At 54.1% G+C, this 24,450-nt stretch overlaps 1 protein-coding gene across 11 annotated transcripts in view; it reads left to right on the top strand.

Moving 5' to 3' along the window:
- ITPR1 (inositol 1,4,5-trisphosphate receptor type 1) overlaps positions 1 to 24,450 on the top strand; it is a 299,108-nt gene that overhangs the window by 188,211 nt on the left and 86,447 nt on the right. For 6 of the 11 annotated variants that reach the window (XM_070050014.1, XM_070050018.1, XM_070050012.1 and 3 more), the window contains 7 exons: positions 2,415 to 2,535; positions 4,602 to 4,786; positions 8,169 to 8,317; positions 9,043 to 9,154; positions 14,119 to 14,151; positions 21,458 to 21,493; positions 22,572 to 22,622. In XM_070050014.1, the coding sequence (XP_069906115.1) occupies positions 2,415 to 2,535; positions 4,602 to 4,786; positions 8,169 to 8,317; positions 9,043 to 9,154; positions 14,119 to 14,151; positions 21,458 to 21,493; positions 22,572 to 22,622 (687 nt within the window). The remainder of the gene's footprint in view (positions 1 to 2,414; positions 2,536 to 4,601; positions 4,787 to 8,168; positions 8,318 to 9,042; positions 9,155 to 14,118; positions 14,152 to 21,457; positions 21,494 to 22,571; positions 22,623 to 24,450) is intronic. The other 5 variants (XM_070050021.1, XM_070050013.1, XM_070050022.1 and 2 more) reach the window with 3 other exon arrangements.

Raw genomic sequence — 24,450 nt, 5'->3', positions numbered from 1 at the left:
CCAGAAAGTTCATGGAAAGCCAAATTAAATTTTTTTTGTACATAGTTTTGAAATCCATGCGTGCAAGGGGTCCTCAGAAGGTTTGTGCAAATGCATTTTTATGAAAACACTGCTTGGATTTAAAAGACTTTCTGCACCAAAATAGACATAGCTTTTCATTGCATTTTTCCACGAGCTTTTCAAAGTATCTTTGTACTGTAATACTCTCTGTAACTAGAATTCAGCTGAACCATGTGTGCAGGGAAGGTTCTGAAGGTTTTCTCATCAGTTTTTAGACTTTCCTTTCCCACCAGCACTTCCCACTGTTTTTCTTTCTTAGAAACCTCCTGAGAGTTTTTCAGCACTTTCGTACTGGCTGCTGCTGCTGCTGCTTTTTTTTTTTTTTTTTTTTTTTTTAAGATTTATTTTACTTTGAAAGAGTTAGTACAGAGAGAGAAGGAGAGGCAGGGAAAGAGAGAGAGGTCTTCCATCCACTGGTCCACTTCCCAGTTGGCTGCAACGGCCAGAGTTGCGCCAATCCAAAGCCAGGAACCAGGAGCTTCTTCTGGGTTTCCCATGCATGTGCAGGGCCCCAAGCACTTGGGCCATCTTCCACTGCTTTCTCAGGCCATAGCAGAGAGCTGGGTCAGAAGTGGAGCAGCTGGGGCTTGAACTGGCGCCATATGGGATGCCAGCACTGCAGGCTGTGGCTTTACCTGCTATGCCACAGTGCCGAACCCCTGTTTTTTTGTTTGTTTGTTTGTTTTTGTTTCTGTTTTCTTTTAAGATTTGTTTTACTTATTTTAAAAACAGAGTGACAGAGAGGGAGAAACAGAGTGATCTTCTGTCTCCTGGTTCACTCCCCAAGTGGCCGCAGCAGCCATTGTTGGGCAAGGTTGAAACCAGGACCCAGAATGTTGTCCAGGTCCCTTACACAGGTGGGAGGAGCGCAGGTACTTGGACCATCTTGTGCTGCCTTCCCAGGTGCAATGGAAGGGAACTGGATAAGAAGTGGAGCAGAGGGGACTAAAGCCAGCCCTCTGATATGGGGTGCTGGTGCCCCAAGTGGTGACCCAAACCACCGTGCCACACTGCCAGCCTCTCCTGCTGTTTTCTGGGTGGCATTTTGTCCCTCATCTCCCCCAGCCATGGGTCGGAGGTGTAGCTGATCTCACAGAGGCATCTTTGCCTCCTGAGTCTGAAGCTCCCCTTTGGGACCGAAATGATAAGTTTTGGTGCATTCTCAAAGTCAGTGTCAAATTGATTGAGGGGCTCTTTGAGTTTCTGTACTCTGAAATGCGTGCTGATGTCTCCCTTTGTGGAGAGAGTAATTCCTCTGCTCAGCTAACTTCTGAGTGCTCCTCTGTAGTGAGTGTCTACGCACAGGGCCCACCAGAGCTCCCTGGTCCGTTACATCATTGAGAGTCTCTGCACAGGGCCCACCAGAGCTCCCTGGTCCGGTACATCATTTAGAGTCTCTGCACAGGGCCCACCAGAGCTCCCTGGTCCGTTACATCATTGGGAGTTTAGCACAGGGCCCACCAGAGCTCCCTGGTCCGTTACATCATTGAGAGTCTCTGCACAGGGCCCACCTGAGCTCCCTGGTCTGGTACATCATTGAGACGTTGCAGACAGAAAGAGGTAAGCAGACTCAGCTGAGATCGCTTGTCAGTTTGTTTCTGCTGATGCCACTGTGGTGCTGCTCAGGGTGTCGTGTCTGGAGAGCTGCAGGGTCTGTGTGCCTCAGTCCGCGTGTCTGTACGTGGGATGGAGCCGAAACTTGAAGAGCGGTTTCCAGAGTCACTTAGCTGGCCAGTGAGTGGACAGAGCACTGTCCTCACAGTGCCAGTCACGGTGCTTAGTGCCCTTCCTGAGCTCAGATGCACTTGATAGCATCGAGCTTCTGTGTTGCCTAACTGCTTCTGCAGTTCTTCTCCCTTGGCCAGGCAACTTCCTTTTAAAGATTTATTTATTTATTTGAAAGGCAGGTAAAATTCAGACAGAGAGAGAGAAAGGTCTTCAGTCTACTAGTTCATTCTTGAAATGGCTGCAACAGCTGGGGTTGGGCCAAGATGAAGCCAAGAGCCAGGAACTCCATCTGGTCTCCCACCTCGGGGACAGGAACCCAAGCACTTGAGCCATTCACTGCTGCCTTTTCAGACAAATTGGCAGGTGCTGGGTCAGGAGTGGAGCAGCCGAGACTTGACCTGGTGTTCATGCGGGACACCAGTGCTGCAGGCAGTGGCTTAACCTGCGGCACCTAACACTGGTCCCACATCAACTTTATGAATCTGGCTACAGCTCCTGTCCAGGCACACTTTTGTGCCACTTGCTCAGGGGTCCCTGGGCCATGGTTCAAGGCAGCACGTGTTTCTGGTCCGATCACAGGTGTCTGCCAGGGACAGCCTTGTGCTCACGCTGCCTCTCTCTTGCAGACTCGCCAGCCCGTCTTTGTGCAGCTGCTGCAGGGTGTATTCAGAGTTTACCACTGCAACTGGCTGATGCCAAGCCAGAAGGCGTCTGTAGAGAGCTGCATCCGGGTGCTGTCTGACGTGGGTAAGGCCTCTGTACAGTGTGGCTGTCACATGGTGGAAATGAGCCCCCTGTTGCATAAGGAGTGTCTGCTGTGGCTCTTGCCAGGTGATATAGGCAGAGCCTGAGCTAAAGCCATCATCTTCTGCTTCCTCAGCCTCCCTCTTATCTCCCAAGCCAGATTCACCCCAAGTAAGAGCCAGGAAACCCCAGAGAAAGGCAGTCTTGAGAAGCAAGCTGCCATGGCTCTGTGTTGGGCAATTCTTGGCGAGTGGCAGTGCACACAGCTCACCTGAGGGCCCAGGAAGTCTGCCTGTCAGGATGTCCAGTCCAGCAGAAGCGTGTGACCACACAGAAGTGCCCCCGGAGAGCCGCCCTCACAGTCCGGGGATGCCTCTGCTCAGAAGTGGACCTCCGGCCCCCTAGCCCCTGTGTCTCACCTCCTGCGGCAGCTCTGAAAGGAAGCTGACAGAGTGGCTCCCCTCCCCAGCTCGTCCCTCCGTTCCGCTGGGTCCCTGCCCTGTGAGGCCCTGGCGGCGTTCGTGTCCTGCCTGCAGTGCCACGTGCAGAATGTGACGCCCTCCTGGTGGCTGGCGGGGAAGTGTAGATGGCACTGCTTGGGGCCCAGCCCACTGCAGCGCTCACGGGTGTGTTTCTGTTTGTTCCTTACGTGGCAGCGTCTCACAGTGAGGTGACGCTCTGGAAGTGTGTGCGCGGCAGGGTCACGGCAGGAGTGGCATGAGCTCTGAGAGACAGGGCCGAGGTGGCGAGCGTGGGTGGCCCTGTGCTCTCCACACACCTGCTCATCCTCAAGACGGCTGCTTGAGACCAGAGCCGGCGTGGCAGTGATGCTCGCTGCAGGTTGGAGCTGGTGAAAATCTGAGCGAGCTCGAAGTGTGCAAGGCTCAGTAGAGAGATGCACTCTCCTTGTTCTTGGTGGTGGTCAAAGACAAAGCGGGCTGATGTCAGCATAAAAACAGCACAGCCCTGGGCGCTCGTACACCCCAGAACTCCGCCTGTTCCCCTTGGGAGTCTCGTGGCTAAAACCACTCCAAGGGCACTTGCTGCAGTTATTGAATGGAAATAGAGCATTCCGTGCAGAAGGTTCTAGCTGAGGTCATTCATGTAAGATTTAATGTAATTTATTTATTTGAAAGGTAGAATTCCAGCCAGAGAGAGGGAAAGACAAGAATGGTCTTCCATCCGCTGGTTCCCTCCCCAAATGGCTGCAGTGGCCAGAGCTGCGCCGATCTGAAGCCAGGAGCCAGGAGCTGCCTCCGGGTCTCCCACGAGGATGCAGAGGCCCAAGGACTTGAGCCATTTTCCATTGCTTTCACAGGCCATAGCAGAAAGCTGGATCAGAAGAGGGGGCAGCTGGGACGTAAACCGACACCCATGTGGGATGCCGACATTGCAGGTGGAGCCATAGCCCATTATGGCACAGCGGCAGCCTGTCAAAACTTTCTAAACATTTATTTATTTGAGAGAGAAGGAGAGGGAGACATGTGTGCGCATGTACACACACACACACACACACACAGCTGTTATCCGCTGACTGACTCCCCAGAGGCCCACAATGGCCAGGGCTAGGCTGGGCTCATTCCAGATCGCCCACATGGGACTCAGCTACTTGGGCCATCATTGGTGCCTCCTAAGGTCTGAACTAACAGGGATCTGGACTCAGGAACTTGAACCAGAGATCGAACCCAGGCGCTCCAGTGTGGGATACTGGAGTCTGAATCACTACCTAAACCCTGAGGCCCAGTGCCCATCCCTTTATAATTCCTAAAATGCACACCCACCCGCCGCCCTGTGAAACTGTTGGTGAGGAAACACTTTGAACTTCAGCTCTGGCTTGCCCGCACTTGATGAGCAGGGAGCATTTTGGTGTTGCTCCCAGCTGCTGTCCCCCACAGCTCACCTCGGAAGCTCTCATCTACAGGTGGGTGGGGCTGAGATGAGCTCCTGCGGCTTCGTAGGGAGCAGGAGACAGGCCGGCCCGGGACAGGGGAGGGGACTCCTCCTGTGGGTCCCACATGCAGGAAATCTGTAGATGTTGTGAGTTCACACATTGTCTTTGTCCTGTGCAGCCAAGAGCCGGGCCATTGCCATTCCTGTGGACCTGGACAGCCAAGTCAACAACCTCTTCCTGAAGTCCCACAACATCGTGCAGAAAACAGCCATGAACTGGCGTCTGTCCGCCCGCAATGCTGCCCGCAGGGACTCGGTGCTGGCGGCTTCCAGAGACTACCGGAATATCATTGAGAGACTGCAGGTAATGCAGTGCCGAGGCAGTGCTACCTGTCCAGGCCCATGCTGGGTCCCACACACAGCTCAACTCCCGCCATCCAGGGGACATGGGTGCTTGGCTTTAGTCAGTGAATGACTTGCCCGCTGTCATAACACATGGAGGATCATGGGCACAGAGATGCTTGAGACAGGAGAGGTCCTCAGAAAGTCACGATCATCAGAGGTGGTTTGCAGATTCACAGATTTCTTTGTGAAGACTGAGGTCTCTGCTCGGACAGGGGAGGAATATTTAAGTATTAGAAGAGGTGGCTTGGAGTAGCACCATCAAGGTTCGTTTCTTTCATCCATCTGGGATGGTTAACCTGTTAAATCGGCAGGCACACACACTGAGTGCAGATGAGTATGAGAATGAGCCGGGTGATGATGAAAGTGCTGCCCAGTGGGACCTGGATCCTCCCCTTTTCCTTCCGGTAGCCGCAGGATGTCTGCTCTGAGTTTGTTCAGGCGTGGTCTCGGCCACATCCTGCATCCATGTTGTAGCCCTGCTGCTTAGACGTGGAATTGGCTTGAGTGCTCGTGCCTCCCTCTGCAGCAGCGTGCCCGTGGTGGAGTCAGCCTGGTCTTGAAGGGCTGTAGCGTACGCTAGCTCTGTGTGTCTGTGGGAACGTGCCACAGCGGTGACTGGATTCTCTGACTCCCTGGAGGTTGACTGGGCTGAGGCAGGTGTTTCTTGCTCAGGACCTTCAGTGAAACTGCAGTTAGGTGGTGGCTGTGCAGGCCTCATGGGACTGTGCTCCTTTGCTGTTGAACACTGGTGTTCGTTGTCAGCAGGCCGCTCAGCTGGAGTTGGTGGCTGAAAACCTAGTGCAGCCTCCTCATGTGGTTCCTCACAGCATGCTGCATGGCCCCCAGGATGAGCTGTTCTGCAGAGACCAGCGGAAGCCACGTTGCCTAGCTCGGCCGTCCCACGCTGTCAGTCCTGTGCTTTCCGTCCCGGCTCTCTGAACCTCAGGCAGATTCAGCGCAGCCCTGGGTTAGTGTCCCGTTGTGCACAGTGTGTTATGGTGGCTCAGCTTGGCACACAAGACACTGGAGAAGTACGTAGGGCAGCGCTGGCTTGTGGTGGGTGCTATCAGTTCAGAGGGCATGTTAGAATCGTCACTGTTGTTGCTGTTGTCATCGCTGTGGCTAATGACAATCACCAGAGTTAGGTGGGATAACTGGCCCTGTGAGGTTGCGTAGCCTGCCTGGTGACAGGTGAGTTCAGTGATTTGTTTGTTGGCCCTGTTCTCAGAACGGGCGTACAGTGGCGAGCACAACCAGGAATGGGCTTCGTGGCTATGGCCTCCTTGTCTGGAGGGGCAGTGATGTCCGTCCTCCCATTACACAGATGAGATCAGACAGCGAGGGGCCAAGCGGTGCCAAGGAGGAGGGGTAGTGTGGAGAGATTGGGATGAAGGCCCTCGTCTTGCCCCGAGTGGGAGATGAGGGCAAAGGAAGGCATTGCGGAGGGAGTGGTGTTCTAACCAAGATTGGGAAAGGAACCAGCATGGAGGAAGATGGTCAGGTGGAAGAGAATAGGGGGCATTTGAGCACGAGAGGAAATCAGCGTGGGGCTGAGGCTGGGGCTGGTAGAGGCGGCAGGGATGGCCGGGCTGCTGGGGTCCAGTGTCGGCCCTTGTCAACACAGAACCCCATTCTTGAGCAGAGGTAGCCCGACGGGTGGAGTGCTTCCTGATGCCTCTGCTCTCTGAGCATGTGTGACCTGGACTCAGACTCCATGCAGTGCAGATAAATTACCTGTAGTCTAACAGGTTTTGCGTGCTCTTGTTAGATGTGTTACGCATGTCAGATAAAACACGCAGGTGAGTGTGAGTCCCTGAAGTCACGGGACTGCCTTCCACAGCACAGGTTGTCAGAGAACAGTCGCTGTCAGGCAGTGCACTTGTGTGGGAGTCCCCGGGCAGGAACCCCCTAAGCTAACACAGGTGTCTTTCCTTGCTCGTCACTTTGCTGTCTTTGTCGGTCTCTCCCTGATTGCCAAATGCTGCACATTTGACAATTCAGTGTGAACCCATTGCAGTTTAATTTCAGCAAAACATGGGATTTCATGAAATTCATGAGTGTGGTCTTAGAGAACCCCTGCGGTCCCATGCAGAGGCTGCAGTCAAAGAAGACTTTCCTGGAGTTAAGAAGAGCAACTGCTAAATATGAAGCGTTGCCTGGGGGTTTCCTGCGGGGGGCTGGTGAGCGCCTCACAGGGCTTTGCACAAGCAGCCCTCTTTGCTCAGTGCCGTGCAGCCCCAAGTAAGTCAGGGGCTGCTGCGAAGTAGCCTGGTTGGGAAAATCACCTGCTCTCCCAAAGAAACTGGATTCATTCATCCATCCTTCGCGTGCCCCAAACGCCACTGAGTGGCGACAGTTGTGTACGTTTTGTGAAATACGAAACTCTCTCCGTGAGGTTTGACTTCCAGATAAAGGAGCATTCTGTTCTTCCTTGACCCCACTTGGGTTCCCGACAGAGCTGAATGTGATCTGAGTGGCTCTTCCCACGCGTGTGTTAGGTTAGCCACACCCTCCCGGGATGTCTGCCGTGTGGTCCCTGCCTCCTTCCGGCTTGCTTCGAGTCAGGGTCTGCACCAGGCAGCGAGCCGGGCGCAGCATCTCGTGAAGACGATCTCGCATCTGTTCTCTATCGTTTGCCTTTAAATGGTGTTTGCTGTGCTGGTTTTGCTGCCCGTTCACCTTCTCTGTTTTCCTTTCCTGCAGCTGTGTGTTTTACGTTTGAAGACCATCATGCTCTCGGGGTACATGTATTCAGCATGTTGATATGGCATGTTCTCTTGTGTGTGCTCATGTTGATAAGACTTTGCGTTATGTGATAACTCATGCTCACTGGAAGTAATCAGACAATACCGACAAGCAGCACTGTGGAGGGAGCTCCATTAGGTAGAGCTCCCAACAGGCCCGCCATCTGGAGAAAGCCAGTAGTGATGTTTTACTAGGATTTGCCCTATCCCCTGTAGATAACATTCCAGTTATAGAAACAGGGTCATGGAACCCAGGCTGCCATTTGACCATCTATATGCTCATACTGTGCATATCTTTCCGTGTTGTTAAATAAATTTTTGAGTCATATTTTCAGACACATGGAATGACCCTTTGGGTAGCATAAAATCTCAGAGCAGGGGAGGAGGGGGTTGTGGGTTTGTCTATGCTTCGTTTTTGGTGTCGGGAGATAGACCTTCAGGTAACAGCCAGGCAGTGTCTAATCGCTGGGGAGTAGTGCCAGCCAGTGCTGCAGTGCCTCCCACCCGGCCCGCCTGTGCACCACGCTTTAGGGCAGAAGCCAGTATTCTCCACCTCTGTCTGCGCCTGCGCCGATTCACGCTCTGCTTCCATTCCAGGACATCGTCTCGGCGCTGGAGGACCGGCTCCGGCCCCTGGTCCAGGCAGAGCTGTCTGTGCTCGTGGATGTCCTGCATAGACCCGAGCTGCTCTTCCCGGAGAACACGGATGCCAGGAGGAAGTGTGAAAGTGGCGGCTTCATTTGCAAGTAAGCAGCCCTGTCTGAGGAGCTGCGATGCCCAGGCAGACACCTGCCTTGCTGAGTTTTAGCTTTGCTGGCTGCGAGGTCGTGTGCCAGAGTTCTCATCTCCCCTTCCTGACACGGGTGTGTTTTTAGTGAGGAGTGCTCATTGCAACCACATGCCCGTTCAGTCCCTTTCCATTCCAGTGTTGACAGCACCCAGCATCTGGGCCTCCCGTGACGTCATCATGACCTCACCATCTGCTCCTGTTTTGCTGTTGCCTGGCCTATGCCTCGGGGTGTGATGGGATAGGAATAGCTGGTTCTGTGAGCAGATATCTCCATTTAGTTTTCACCCCATGGTTGGTTGGTCGGCCAGAGAGTGGGCTCTGTTTGGTTCCTGTATCTCTGGGCCACTCTGAGGACTGCAGATGAGGGAAAAGTGTATCAGCCTCCTGAGGTTCTTCAGGCTTCTGGCACGTTTTAGGCATTAAACCAACAGTCCTGAGCGGGTTCAGCTCCTAAGCCATATGGGCAGAAGCCTACCCGGCCGCGTCACCCTGTTGCCTGTCCCTGTACACAGCCGACTCCGCTCAGCAGGTGTCGCTGCTGAGTCACGGTTGCCAGCCAGCTGTGCGTGCGCCCTGGCGTGTGCATGGCCATGGAGCTCTGTTTGTCCCATAGCTGACCTGGGATAGCAAGTTGAAGAGCGTTTTTCTCTGAGTCTCAGGACTTGTGGTTTTCCCACCCAGGTTAATCAAGCACACCAAGCAGCTGCTGGAAGAGAACGAGGAGAAGCTGTGCATTAAAGTCCTGCAGACCCTCCGGGAAATGATGACCAAGGACAGAGGCTACGGGGACAAGGTGCCGCCCTGCTTTGCTGTTCTGTGGGCGGGAGAAGGAAGAGGGAGCAGCGGGGGTGAGAAGTCCCCCAGCTCAGGCGCGGCCCACTGAGGCGCTCACTTTTTCCCAGGCTGCTTGTCCCACCAGTAAGGGAGGCTAAATCGGGACTGTGGCCTTTAAAGCCAGGTACTTAAGGGTTCCTCAGAAGTTCATGGAAAAGTGGAATTAAAAGATAGTGCACATTTTCCATGAACTTTTTGAAGTCCCAGATACAACGCCGTCACTTCTAGGTTGCTGGCTGTGCAATCTGAGGCTGGAGGCGTTGGTGATGAGGAGACCTTGATGTGCTTGATGCCCCATGAGAAACGAATGCCCATGTCCCTCAGGTCCCGTACTCTTGAGTCCTGGATTTGACAGAGCTGCCTGCGGGTACACCTGCTGCTCTCCGTGTGTGGCTGTGCAGCCCTCCCAGGCACCCCGAAGCTGCCTGTGGTTCTGAGTGGAATTCGGGCTGGCAGACAGGTCACTGCTGGTGCCTGAGGTTGTGCGGAGCCGTCCCGGGATGCAGTGCTCCTCCGTGTGTGCGTTCCTGGTGCCTCTGTGTTGGGCAGAGGAGGCATAGGCAATCCTGTTGTCTCTCCTGGCAGCCCCCAGCAGAGAAGCCCCAGCAGGTGTGAGTTTAGGTCTCAGCAGTTTCTGTGTGAAGGTCATGATGGCTGGTCTGAGGAGTGCAGTCCCAGTCGATGGGATGATGCACTGCCTTAGAACACCCTGTTCCTCGTGTCCCAGCTCCAGGGAGAAGTCTGCAGCCGTCCTTGCCACGTGTGCACCACTTGGGTCATGGCAAGCATGGAGGCCAGCAGGCATCTTGCTTTCTAACATGAGCACCGTCTCCTGTGCACATCATAACAAGTTAGCAAGAGTCCCGGACAAGAGAAAACAGAAAAGCGGTCATCCCTTCTCGTAGGGCACCTCCCGCCACTGACTCAGATCACAGGGATGTCCCTGCGAGTTTTTTACATGCACAAAGAGTAGGTAAATGCTGACTACCCAGAAAATAGGTCCCTGCTGCTCAGCAGAAATTGGTGGTGGATGTCTGCCAGATGGTTTATCAGCACCAGCAGTGGGAGCGAGACAGCCCGGTGAGCTGGCTCTGGGGCTGGCTCCACGCCTCTGCAGGCAGCTAAGCAGGCCTGCTCCAAGCAGAGAGGGAAGGAAGGACAAGAGGGAAAGGCCAGGGACGGAGAACACACTTCTTACACAAACCAGTAGCAACCGCTGATTTCACAAAAGGGTCATTTTTCTTAAAGTAAGCTTTCAGGACTGTTCTCAAACTGACTGGCTGGAGAAACCCACTCCCACGGTGGGGTCCGAGGTTGCCAGGGGGCCTCGCCAGCCCGGTGAAAGTCTTTGCATCTGTGGGCGCCAGATTGACCTCCTCTTGCTTGGAGTGTCTGCTCCACTCTGGCCAGGTGTTCCAAGTGTGGTGGCCCACCCCCACCATGGCTGTTAGCAGCTGCAGTCCTGCACGTGTTTCCCTTTGGTTTCCTTGGCATCAGAGAGAAGCACCGGGAGTTGCTGAGTCCCTGATTTCTGGCAGATTACATCCTCAGGCCCTTTGGGACCGTGGGGAAGGGATGCTGACCCCTGCCTAAGCTTCCCCTGGACCTCACTGGGGGACCGGGTCACAGGCCCCAGTGTTGTGGCCCTGCGTGCTCCAAAGCTCGGAGTGGGTGATGGAGCCTGGGGTGAAGGGGTCAGAGAGGTGGGCACTGAGGAGGAGCTGCTTGTGCCCTGGCTCACGTCCCTCCTTGGCTGGGGAGGACACTGGCACACGGAGGCAGAGAGGTTTGGAGAGAAGCTGGCACCTCCCTTGCAGGCCCTCTGCAGCTTCCCTCCCCATTTGTGAGCATGGGAATACTATGGGCAAGTGCGGGAGTGCCCTGAAGCCAAGGGATGTGCTGGGATCCCGTGGGAGTCTGTGGCTGCAAACCCTGCAGGTGCCCCAGGCCTGATGGTCGCGTGCTGCAGGTGCTGCTTAGCTGTCGGCCTCCCTGGGACTTCAAGGGCAGGGGTGGGGGTCTGTTTCTCCTGGCCTGGTGGTTGGGATGGAACCTGCCTCCCTGGGGCTTCGGAAGGAAGAAGCTCTGGGGGGTGGTGACTGAAGACGGGTGATGCAGGCGTGAGCTGACCTCTCCAGGGCCAGAGATCACGCAGAGCTGCGAGCTCAGCTTTCTCCAACGGCCTGCTTGGCTATGGGGGGAAGATGGGCCCAGGTACTGCGGGTCCCAGGGCATCTGGAGGGAGCTGTTGGCCTCGTCCCGTCCAGTTTTCCTCTTCATGGCCCTTATGAGGAGCTCATCCCGTGACTGACACCTCCAAGCGGGTGTCCAGAGTTGCCCTGCTCCCCTTCCCTCCTCCTGATCTTCACAGCCGGAGAACGGGGTATGGGGGCGCCCTCACATCATTTCATCCTGCCCCTTCTCTGCGGACCAGGAGGCCGGGAGCTGGAGCGACTGCCCGAGGTCACATGGGAGGTTCCTGGCATGGTCAAGACCGGTGTCCAAGTGTCCTGCCTCCTAGCCCCCACCCCAGGCCAGGTCCCTGTGTGTGGGCCATGTTTTCTTGTCTTCTTCCTCAACTGTAATCCATCAACAGAAGACTTGGGTGCCATCGCTTGTCTTTTTCATTCAGCTTAGAGACGTAGTCAAGGTCACAGATGAACATGAGGCTGAAATGCCTAATTGCTGTGCTGGTGTGCTTGCTTGTGCCACCTGCCTGGGAGCTTTCAAAGGCCAGTGAGAGCCATCGCCCCTGTTACCAAAGAGGCAAAACAGTGGATTGGCCTCCTCTTCACTGCCAGCCACTGTAATCAGCATGTTCCTTCCTGTCTCGGACCAGCCTGGGAGTAGTCAGCACTGCTGGTGTTCACCTGAGGGAGAAGACAGGCCTGGAGAAGCTCAGAAGCTTGCCTAGGGTCATCTGCTAACCAGGAAGCCAGGGAACACACCGGTCTGCTGACCAGAGTCCCGGCTCCTGAGCACCACATCGTGAGCAAGTGGGACGATGTCACTGGAGCATCGTGGGTCCCGCCACATGCAGAGGCTCGTTAATGTCACTGACAGGCGCCACGACACTGGAGCATGACAGCAGTGGTGCTGGAACGCCAGGCCTCGGCTCCCTGCTCACAGGCTGTAGTCTCTGGCTACGCCAAGTGGTCAGTGGTTGTGATGGTGCCATGGCCATCCAGGAGCCTCCGTTTAGGTCAGCTGTCACGCAAGGCGTTACAGGAGTGAGTCCCCAGCTGATGTCCCCTTGTCTTGATCCCCACCCCAAGAACTCCCAGAGGGGCCGTGAGGAGTAGGGCTGGCTGAAGAAGACTGTCAGCAGATTCTGACTGATCACTCAGGAATCAGAAAACACGAATCTTCAACTGTCACAGCTCCGGAGCACAGAGCCAGACGTGTGCGTTCTTCTCAGTGGTAAACAGAAAAAGAAGTATTTACAGTTGTCACCAGGGGCGGATACTGTAGCACAGCAGGTTAGGCCACCTCTTGGGACACCTACATTCCATATCAGAGAGCCTGGATCAAGTCCTGCTCCTCTGCCTCAGGTTCAGCTCCCTGCTGATACTCCCGGGGGGCGGCTCAGGGCCTGAGTTCTCGGCCACCCCTGTGGGAGACCCAGATCAGGCTCCTGGCTCCTGGCTTCAGCTGGCTGTTGGAGCCACTTGGGCAGTAAACCATTGGATGGAAAATCTCTGTCTGTCTCTGTCTCTCTCTCTCTCATTCCACCTTTTTGGAGAAAAAAAAAAAAAAGACATAAAACTCTCACTAAAGTACTGGTGCGCTAAGGTTCCGTACGATACTTGATGGTGTCTCTCTGTGTGTCAGAGTGAATCCCTGTGTAGTTTCACCAGGGCTTTGAAAACAACCCTCTGTTGCCTGCTATGCTCTGATTTTAATCTGCAGGTTAAGCCATGTCTGTGCTTTTTTAAAAATTAACCTTCTTTTGCAAAACGTCTCTAAAGTTTAATCTGAATCTGTCTGTAGTGCACCCTTCAAGCCCCTCCACCCTCCCTGAAACAGGAGCCTGGCTGTGTTCAGTGTCAGCCTCTCTGGGGTTTACGACAGGTTTTCGAATGAGCTGCTGTTGGCTTGCGCTCCTGGTCAGGGATCTTTTTAGAGAAGCTCAGAGGCCTAGAATGAATGTAAAAGGATATCTCAGCGTCTGTTTAAAATCCCCTTTTCCTTCTGGATAGGTGTAGCTGGTTCAGTCCTGGAGAGTCCCTCACCTCGGCACTTCCTGGCAATTCATGTCTGCACGCTGACAGCCCCCCTGGTAACAGCCACAGCTGCTTTGCCCCGTTTCTGACGGTGGCTTAAATTGGTCAGATGTGCTAAGTATTAACAGCGGGTGGCAGGAGTCAGATGCGGAACGCCTGGCGTCCTTGGCAAGCGTCCTTGTGGCCTTTGCCTGGGTCGGGGTGCTGCAGGATGGCTGCTCCGAGGGCTCCGTTCCGGGGAAGCAGAGTTTTTCAGTCCTCACAGCGCAGGGCTGGGCTGTGTGGGTCTCATTTCCTGCCGCAGGTAAATGAGCCCCAGTGCAGTGCACGCTCCTGACCCCACTGAACTGTAGAGCGAGTCTGAAGAAGTAATTGTCTCCTAAGATGGCCTAATGCCACTCCAGCCTCTTAGTCTCCTCTGTCCCCACCCTGCTCTGATAAACACTCGTCCCTGGCCTGGTCACAGAGAGCACAGGGCTGGTGCGCATGAGTGACGTGAGAATCAAGTGAGGCTGCATCTTATTCCTGTGGCCCAGAGCAGGCGTCCCTGGGAGCTGCGGTGGTGCAGAGATGGCTGGAGCCCGCAGGGTGGGCGCCTTCTCCCGCCACTGTGCGGCGAGAGGCACAGCAAGCTCTGCGCTGGCTGCTCTTTGCTCTCCTAACACTTCTTTCTTTTTCTCCCCCCTCTTCTCTTTTCTAGCAAATTTCCATTGATGAAGTGGACAATGCCGAGGTCCTAATTTTGTGTTTTGTTTCTTCATGTCCCCTGGTGGCGTGTCTGCGACACCCTCCCAGTTAACCCTGTGGTCTGTGCCTCCTGTCTCTGCAGCGTCTGGTCTCTGGCTCCGTGGGGTCTGTTGTATCCATGCTTGCCTCATCCCTGAGCTTGTGTGCCACCCGTCCTTGGAGATCCTAAACCGGTCATTCAGGAAATAGAACCCTAGCTGAATGTGTGGTTAATGCTGGCCAGTAACTCTGCTCTGAAATTTGATTTTTTTTTCTTATGTTAAAATAAAGAGCTTTCCTATCTGAATGGAAGTCTTCTGATATAAAAAGTTTGAATGTACCAGTAGAGTTGGAAAGTAGTGAGAAAACCCTACAGAATCCTTTGGTATTGACAAGTGTTAAGTGTGAGGATCGTGTAAAATTTTTTGAGAGGCATTGTGAATTCCCAAGTGTGGGAGCAGCATGGGATTGGGAATGCATTGTGTCCATGGCCTATCTCCTAGAAAGGCTACCTACAGATTCAGAAATTGGGCTGTCAGCCCCTGGCTTCTGAGGGTGGTGTCATATCTGCCTCACTTGGCCTGTAGCTACCCTGGCAAGTGGGAGGAGGTAATTTTGTTTGGATTTTGGGATCCTCATCAGTATTCTGTTTGGGGCATTTTTTCCTGCCGTACCTTGCTGTGGTTTTAGGCAACAGTGCATCCCAGGTCATGGGCACCCCGTGTGTGTCACTGAGAAGGTTTTGTTGGTTGGCAGGTGGAGCACTCTGGAATGAAATCTTACTTGACTTTTAAAAATCATTTTTATGACCTGCTTTCAATGTCTAATCAATTGATAGCTTATTTTGGATGAGACAGAGAGCTAGTAGACGGAACGTGCTGTCTGTTCTGGAATCTACTCAAGCCAGTGGGTCATGAAGGCAGAGCCAGTAAGGAACGGTTCAGACCCAAGGGAGGCTGGAAGCGCTTGTGGGACCGCACACCACACAGGTGCTTGAGAGTTTGCCCCACAGTGCTGAGAGAGGTTAAATGGGTGCTCTTGGCTCACACGGCTGACCCAGCCCAGCGACCCCGGCTTGCCTCTTGTCATCTACCTCCAATTGTTCCCCTTCTTTTTATCCAATGTGAACAGCTGTGGGGGCCATGCTTTCTGGGGGCAGCAGAAGGTCAGCGAAACAAAGGGGGTCCAGCAGCTTCATTAATTACTCTCCTGTAATTTTTACCATTTCCTCCTCAGTTTTCCCTTTTCCGGCTTCTTTATGCTGTCAGAATGCCCTCTGCTGAATTTTCGTATTCCCCTCCCGGATGCACCTGCTCCCGCCTGGAGCCGAAGATGCCTCCCTGGTTTGAAGTTTCCTTCTGATCTGCTGGGGCTGAGTCTGTGTGTGCTTAAGTCAGGAGAGGATGCCCTTCCCTCTACAGAGTCTGTGGTTATTAATACACTGTTTTGCACCATAGTAATCAGTTGATGTGTTTGCCTGCTCGAGATAGAACTCGGCTCTCCTGGCTGGGAGTGGATGGCTTGCTTATGGAAAGATTCCGCAGTTGGAGCAGGTGCGTTTATAATTATACTCTAGGAAACAGAATACTGTCTGTTTATAAAAGAAGAATGTTCTGGCAGGCACTTCAACCCTTTGAAAATTCCCTGAGGAAGCAACTGTGGGTCCCCTCTGCCCTGTTACCCCTGGCAACCGACAGAGCCCTGGGACACCAGCACCCTGCTCCCAGCCCCCCGGCTCCTCGCTCTGGCCCTCCTCCAAGCGGAGCTGCCTTCTTGGCCTGTGTTCTGGAAACTGCCACAGCTCCCAGGGCTTCTCCTGCCAAGCCTGTGATGAGGGTGTGTGTGGAAACCTGCGCTGTCAGCCGGGCCTCTGCACATGCCTTGCCAGAGCCCTTGCTGGCCCAGGGTAGGGCAGCCTCACACCTAGACTGCAGGTTCTGAACCCAGAAGGAAAAGCCCTGAGAACTGCTGTGCAGGGCCTGTGTGGCCCCTGAAGTGGGGAGGGCCTTGGAGAAATGCACCCAGCTGCTGTCTGTCAGGGCTTTAGGAAAGTGAGCAGCATTGAGCAGCAGTGAGCAGCAGTGACCCTGTAAAAAGCATGTCTGCTGGGGACCTTCCTGGCTGCCCTGTGGGACATGTTTTTGTCTGGACCCAGAGCAGGGAAAGGGGATTTTTTTTTTAACAAATAGGCAGCATGTCTCCATCTTTCCCCCCAGTTGGATGTTTCTGTTGGGGGCTGGGGTCGGAGAAGTCAGACATGTGTGTACTCCTGGATAGCCACCACCCCAGTCAAGGTAGAGAATGTTTCAATCACCCCAGAAAATTGCCTCATCCACCCCCTCCCAGGGGGTTTTAAACAGACACAAATCAGGGTGAAACATACGACCTCTTAGATTGAAGCACAGTACATGGAGTTTGGAGTCAGTGCTGTCCTAGAGAAGCACAGTACCTGTTCTGGAGCTTACAGATTTGGGCGGGAGATGGTCACACAGATTATTCCACAGGGACAAGCAGGGAGGTAGGGTTCTGGCCAAGGCAGTGAGTGAGCCACAGGCCGGTGCAGCCAGCAGGTGCTCATGGGTTCACACTTCAGGCTTTATAGTGCTGTGTGCAAGTTTCAAGTGGAGAACAGAGCGGAGCCCTACCTCGTGTGCATGCATGTGTGTCGTGGGAAGTTGCAAAGGTGTTTGCCGGAGCTCAGGGGATATGTCCTTTTCTGTGTGTGAGAGGTGTGATCTCTTTTGAGTCATGATTGCCAGGTGCCCTGGAGCTTCCGGAGCCTGCGGTAAAGGCCAGCGGCTCTGCCTGCCCTTCCAGACCCAAGTTCCCGGGTGCCTGCCGGTAGCTTCCCCCTCCAGAGACAGCTTCCACCAGCAAAAGATGCCGCTGACAGGGAACTCTGTAAACTTCAGAGCACAGAGAGCGCTGTGAAAATTCACCAGGTTCACCTCCAGGGGGCGTTCTCAGGACGTCTAAGGCGGGGTGGAGGTGTCCTACTTTTCTCAGGGCAGTGCACGGCTGGCTTGGGCACCTGCCAGCGTCCGGGCGGCAGTTACATAAGAGCGCTCTTTCCTGGAATTCAGGCTCGCTGCTGCTGTGTGACCTTCAGTGGAATCGCCAGTAAACGTGGTGGTGCTGTTTGCTGTCAGACGCCGGGGACCGCAGGGCGGGCTCGGGGCAGACTGTGCAGGGCTCTGGGTGTTGGAATGCTGAGGTTATTCCATCCTGACTAAATTTGTGTGATTGTGTCGAGTCAGAGTACGTTTTTAAAAATGAACCTCAGTGTTGAGTTCTGATGAACTCATTCTGTAAAACACAAGTGGGGCGACTGTGTTGGAAGTAGGCGGCTTCTGCTGCTTGGTGTTCCCTAACCACAGTTTCGGTCAGTACAGAGAACCATGCTAGCAGCTGCAAAGGCCCAAACTTGTTCTGTTCCTGCTGGAGACTTAGGCCGGACTCGATTTCCTTTCAGGCTTCGTGCTCTGCTACGAAGGAGTTGCAAAGGCTTGAGAGGGACAGGCCTGGCAAGCTTACGTGCAGCCCATTCCTGGTCTCTTTCCCACCTTACAGTTTATGAGCTGGTAGAGAGGGACTGAAGACCAACTCACAGGGGTTGGAGGTCACTCGTCGTCTGTAACGTGCTGCTCTCTCGATCTGTAGCGAGGTCCGGGTCTGCACTTGGGTTCCTGTTCTGCCAGGGCAGCTGTGGAAAGAGACGTCCGTTTTCGAAGGAATATTCTAGAAGCCCAGAAGAACACGTGGGATCTCTGTGGAATGCCAGAAGCAAGCAAGGGGTATTGGCAGGCAGGGCTCTGGGTGGACGGTGTGGGAGGGCACCGCTGTGCAACACCAGAAACAGTAGCCATGGGAAGTCTGTAGGCTGCTGCTGCTGCTTTAAGAATGGCGAAGTCTTCTCTTCCTTGATAGCAGGAATGCGTCCCCTGGTCAGAGGTGGGAACATGATGTGTCTGAAGTGAGTGTGTCGGGGCCTCACACCCACATGCCCGGTCCCTGCGGCAGTGCCGGGGTTGCCCTGCCCTGAGAGGTGGCCTCACGGGAAGGGCACGTGGGTTCGGTCCCTTGAGATGCAGTTGAGTTTCTGTTTCAAAGCCAGTCATTTGCAGTCCTTACTCTGTTGGTGTTAGTTGTTGCTGAGCTGGCCTGAAAACACTGAGGAGACTGGAGATCGCACCGCCTGGCGGAGCAGGCGCTGAAGGGCAGTAGCTGGGTCCCAGCTTCAGGAGTGGCCATGGTGGATCACCTGTCAGGTTGGGTCAGCCATCCCAGGTGCAGGTGGCAGCACAGTTCCGGGATGGAGGAGGGAGACGAGAGGGAGTGGGAGACGTGCTTATGCCCTCATTCTCCATTAGTATGTGTTCCTTGAAGACCTCTCTTTTCCACTAGGAAAAGCAGTAACTCATGATAACACTGTGCCAGGAAACCCCACTCATTCGTTTATTCACATTCTCTCTTGTTGTGGGCATTCCCCATGGGTGTGTGTGGCTGTCACACAGGGCTTATTGGAAGGCTTACGTTTGCCAGAGTTGCAGCCTGTGCCCGTAAAATGCCCTCCTCCTCAGGAGGAGTGCCCTCAGCAGGTGAAATGCTGGTTTAGGCTGTTGGTTATTCACCCCGTTCTTTACCAGGTGTGGTCTGTCCTTTTCCCTGCCTGAAAGTGTTTTATGTCTCAGCAGATTGTAATGTTTTGGGAACTTGCCTGTTAGATATTATGAAACGAAGTTTATTGAAAATATACCAGGGCCGGCGCCGCGGCTCACTAGGCTAATCCTCCGCCTTGCGGCGCCAGCACACCGGGTTCTAGTCCCGGTTGGGGCGCCAGATTCTGTCCCAGTTGCCCCTCTTCCAGGCCAGCTCTCTGCTGTGGCCCGGGAGTGCAGTGGAGGATGGCCCAGGTGCTTGGGCTCTGCACCCCATGGGAGACCAGGATAAGTACCTGGCTCCTGCCATTGGACCAGCGCGGTGCACCGGCCGCAGCGCGCTGGCCGCGGCGGCCATTGGAGGGTGAACCAACGGCAAAAGGAAGACCTTTCTCTCTGTCTCTCTCTCACTGTCCACTCTGCCTGTCAAAAATAAAAAAAAAAAAAAAAGAAAAGAAAATATACCAGACATTGCTTAATGGTGAAGCCAAAAGGAATCCCCAGCAGTATCTGCTCCTGTGACCTTGAGCTCCTGGAAAATCTCAGGAGGTGGCAGAAGCCCCTGGCACAGAAAGCCAGGGTGAACACGGCCCCGTGATGCCTGTCCAGTGCTCTCAGGCTCCCATTCCGTTCCGTAAAGGCCCGGCAGGAAAGATGGCAAATGGTGATTCCCGCACCTGTGCAGCATCTTCTGTTATCAGATAGCCGCATGCAGCTCTCAAGGGGAGGAAAAAATAATTTGAATTTAATTTTTCCTTTAAAAATGAAGTAAACTAGTTTTAAGACAAGCATGATGGCAGTTTAGGGAGGAAGCAGAGTGTCAGTACACTCGAAAATGTCAGAACTGTCAGAACTCTCTGTTCACTGAGAGGGAGCCCTTGGAATAGAGTCTGCAGTGTTTGTCCAGTGAGGGTGTGTGCAGGAGAATTGAATCAGAGAACACACTGAGGGTCTGGTTCTCTTCTCTGCCTGTACCGTGGTTGTGTCTGGCAGGGGAGTCAGAGCAGCTCTGTGGGCTCCTGTAGTAAATCCCCCCGTTTCGCCTCTGTTCTGTTCTGCTGGGTGACTGGGAGCACGGCTGACGCAGCAGGGGAAGAAGCTGCTCTGCCGTGTCTCTGGCTGCTCCACGTGTGGGCAGTCCTTCCCCCCAGGGCTTCTCCTCCTCTGTGTCCCGTCTGCAGGAAGGGTAGAAAGCAGCAGCGAGCACGCGAGTTGAATTCCGTAGTGGGCCGGGTGCAAGGGCAGAGTTGACTGCGTTCGTGGATTATGCCTTTACATCACTCTGGAAACAGCACCTGCTCTTCTCTTCTTGCCACACTGTGGTCCTGGGTCCCACTGTGTCCCTCTGCCCCCTCGGGGCTCCCGCTGACTGAGATAGTGCAGCTCATTGCCGGCAGGGGAGCCTTCCATCCGACACTGACTGAGCTGCCCTGCGTCTGTGCGTGTTGGCTTTTCAGAGATGCCTCAATCCTATTTCATTTCACCTGTTGGAAAATAGAAGAAAGATGGATATCATTAGGCTCTGCAGCGAGAGGATTTTGTACATTTTTGGGATCAGACTGCTGAAGGAGAGAGGGTTGAGCTGCACTGAGACCCCACCTGATTTCACAGCTTCAGTGTCCCTGTGCTTTCAACACGGGCTCTGGCCCCACTCCCAACAGCCTCCTCCTGGCCTCCAGACAGGTGTCCTGCGTCTCTGCAGTGCTGTCGGAGGCCAAGGTCACATGATTGCAGCCTGAACCTTGGCTTCACTCCAGTGCCCGGACGGCACCTTGCACCCAGCAGCCATGCCACCTGTGCGTGCCGGCTGTCCAGTGTGGACGGGTGGGGTCTGGCTTACCTCTGACATCAGGCCCTGCTCCAAGCACGTGTCCTTTGGGAGGACACAGCCGTGGCACAGTCTCCACCTGGGCTGAGCCCTTTCCTCTCCTCACCTCCCTTAGCCGCCGTACCCCACCCTCCCACACCCAGTACATTTGCCCATCTTTTGGGTGCTGTGGGCTAGGTGTTAGGAGATAGCAGAGAGTAGTGATGGAGGCAAAGGTCTGTGGTGGCCAGGGAGGGGCCGGGAAGTCTCGGCCCTGAAGCTTCCAGGTAGCCTTGAACGCAGAGACCTCCGAGAGGAGTTGGAGGGGAGCCTCGTCCCCTGCGCCTGCACCAGAGCCTGAAGTCTTACCCTCCGCTCAGGACAGGCTGCGGGAAAAGGAGGCGCCAGGAGAAAACCTGGACCTTGGAAGGCACGTGTCGCGGGAGTGGCCAGGTATAGTGTTCTGAAGCTGCTGCCCCGTCCTCCTGGTCTCTTTGAGCATGGGTAGTGTCTCTGTCTCTTGCTGCGTGACCAGAAGGACACAGATGGTGGTGGCTCTTTCCTCAGCACCCTTTGGTTTTAGGAAATAGCTCCTCGGATTGCGGTGGGCTTTCTGCTTCTTCGGTGGTTTTAAGTGTGTGTCCCATCCCAGGCCAGTCTCTTGCAGTGCGATCACACGTGGCTTCCTTTGTAGGAGCAGGTGTGTGATCACCTGCACAGTGCAGCCGGTCACCCTGTCTTTGATCTTCCCTTCTGTGTTCTGTCCTTGAATGTTGTTCTCTGAACTTCTCTGTGGCCCATGAAAGGCAAGCGCTGTGACTAACGTGCTCCGTTTTACTCCCACCCAGCTGCCACCAACTCCGGATTCCGACAACTCCACAGAGGTGTGTTGCCCACCTATATTTGTGGTGCCAGCAAATATGGGTGTTTCTCAGTTGTCATGGTTGAATGTCTGACCTGTTGTGACAGAGTGTCTGTCTCAGTGGTAGACGTCAGAGGGAGGTCTCCAGGCTGGCTGTGATGGGGGTGGCACTGGGGCAGGAGTGACCTTAGGTTCTCCAGGAGAGAGCTTGTGGCTCTGCGTTGTGAGATGGTCCGCTGAGAAACTGAATGTTGAGACCCTCTCACTGTCACGTGGCACTGACGGGACCCTTGGCTAAGATGATGTGATTTTTGAAGGTCTGAGTCTCAACAGTTTTGGTACAAGCCGCCAGTGAGCCTGTAGTTCCGCAGTGCACTCCTTCTGTCCTAGCCTCCCCTGCTAACGAGACTTGCCAGATGAGGCCCCGGACTTTACTAAGTGTGTGAGATCGTATAGGAGCTGTTGGGGGAGGCGTATTTCCAGATATCCAAATTGGCTTTCAAAAAACTGCTCTCAAATCCCAGCGGTGTGCACTAGAGTGAAGTACACTTTATGTGAAAGGAGTCTGTTGACAGTTTTGAAAATGAAACACAAATGATGGCGTGGGGGTGTTCTCTAGTGATCCGCCTCTAGTGTTCCTGCCGAGCTCTGCATGGTTCCTGTCTGGATGGGGCACTTGTCTGCTGGTGGGCAGGGCGGGGTAGGGAAGGGGAGCTGTGGGCCCGTGAATGTGTCTGCTCAAGTGTGGGCCTCCATGTGCTGTGCATGTGCTGTGCAGAAATGCATGTGTGAAACCTGCAGGACTGTGCGAGTGTTTTGTGTAGCAGAATGTAACGGAGAACTTCCTGTTCATAGTCCTTGCAGAAAGTCGTGCGTGTGCTCATTGTACACGGTGCTCCAGGGCAGGGGGACCGGGTCATTTGGGAAGCAGTGTCTGAAGTCATTGCACACGAACCCTGGGGAGAAACACAAACAGGCCTGTTCTCCTTCTGCGTGGCACCTGGCTGTGTCTGAGCTCTCGGTGTGTGTTGTTTGTGACTGTGGCTGAAGATGGTAGTCTCCTTGGTGTCGTCCTTAAAATGGAATCTCTGCATACTTAGCAGGAGCTTGAACCAAGTCCACCCCTGAGGCAACTGGAAGACCATAAAAGGGTACGTAGCCGCGAGTCCTGGTGCAGGGAGCCAGGGACTGCGACCCCTCCCTGGCTGTTCCTGGAGACAGCTGTTGCTGCTGTGGCTTTCGTTCCATCAGTAATTGGTACAGGACCAATCACAGCGTTGCTGCCAATGGCAAAGGCCTTTCCGCCAGGGTTCTGCCTGGTCTGAGCGCCGGCGTTCCCGTTCCTGCCCTCTCCTCTCTGGCGGAGGCCTTCCGCCCAGTTGATGTCCAACAGTTTGCTTCCTGTAACAACTGGTGATCATCACAGATCACGTATCATAAGCAAGAAGCTATGATCTAAGAGTTAGTGATTGCTCTCCCCAGCCATAAAGCTGCTCATGTCCTCATATCCCCTTGTCTCTCTTTTTTTACACATACGAGCGTGTGTGTCAGCAAGTGTGGTTGAGATTGTTCCAAGTGCACAACTTCCATACCCTGCTTCTGTCATTTAAATCCTGTCTGAGCGCTTGGAAAAGAAAGTCTCCGAAAGTTCACAGCTGCCGAAAAGCACCGGGTTAACAAGTGGTTTATGGCTTCTTCCTTTGACAAAGAAATGAGTAATTGTGTGCGTCTTGGAATGGATTCCTCAGGGGGGAATTCCTCACCCAGGACGGAGGACGCATCTCTTGTTGAGGTGGTGATGGTGCCTTGCTAACCGTGGTCTAGCAGGCCGTGTGCGGGCACGAGCGTGCTGACCCGCGCCGCTCCTCCCCTCGTGGGGAAGCTGCGCTCATGCCACGTTTCCTGCCAGCCGCGCCTGTGCCCGTTACTGCACCAAGGTTTGCCGTGTGTCTGACTCAGCAGCGTGGCCTTGACCCTCATTTTACTGCTCAGGAAACCAGACCCAGACCGATAGGCCCCTTGCCCCTGGGGCGGGAAAGTGGAGAGGCGCCCTGAAGACGGTCTTGGGGAGCAGGTGCCCGGGGAGCCTGGCCGCTCCCTGCGCAGTCCCATCACATCCCACGTGCTTTCTGGTCTCTTGCTCTGATGAGGAAATGCACCGTGTGATTTCTCAGACAAGGGACAGAGAACGGCTGCAGGCCGCTGTGCCCCCCACCCCAGCTCTCTTTCTCCCTGACCATGGCCACTTGGCATTCGTGTTTTCCATTTTGCCTACCTGTAAGAACTGCCATGGTCCTGTAAGCACTGTCCCTGGTCTAGGGGCACACTCGATGCAAATGACCCCCCCTTTGTCTTTTTCTCATCTTCATTGGGAATGTGAGTTGTTGGATTTCCTACCTGGGACAAATATCTGGTGCCTGAGCGCCTCCTGGAGGTGTCCTCCCTGGGGAGGCCCCTGGTGTGATTGCAAAGGGCTGCACAGCCCAGGGTGGAGCTGAGAAGGGAGCCTGCCTGCCGGGAGGTCTCCTGTTGGCTGTTGAGACTGATGTTGAAACCTCCAGGAAGGCTTTCCCAAATTAGACCTCTGGCTCAGAAAAACAGAATTTTCCTTCAACCTAAGTTTTCACACCAGGGATTTGCATAACTTTTAATAATCCTTACCCATTTTCTCTTTCCTCTTTTTGTGAAAATTTCTCATTCCTTGTTCTTAAAAAAAAAAAAAAACTTTAAAAAACTGCAAGCCCTACTTGCTCCTTTATTTGTTTATTTATTTTGGCTTTCTCTGCATTAAAATTTTGTAGAGAGATGGTGAGCTGAATATATGCCAAAAAGCTTATAATTAAGAGGGAGAAAGATAAAAGTTTGTGGGGCGGAATGTGTTCTTTTTCTTGCATAATGAGCACGTTTCATGAGACTCCCATGGGGGAAAGTGTACACTGGATGCATCAGTTGCTATGGCAATGGCTGGGACTCTTGGAA

Source organism: Oryctolagus cuniculus, chromosome 10 (genome assembly GCF_964237555.1).
Source record: "Oryctolagus cuniculus chromosome 10, mOryCun1.1, whole genome shotgun sequence".
Lineage (NCBI taxonomy): Eukaryota > Metazoa > Chordata > Mammalia > Lagomorpha > Leporidae > Oryctolagus > Oryctolagus cuniculus.
The sequence above is the reverse complement of the archived record's forward strand: the minus strand, read 5'-3'. Positions and strand labels throughout refer to the sequence as shown.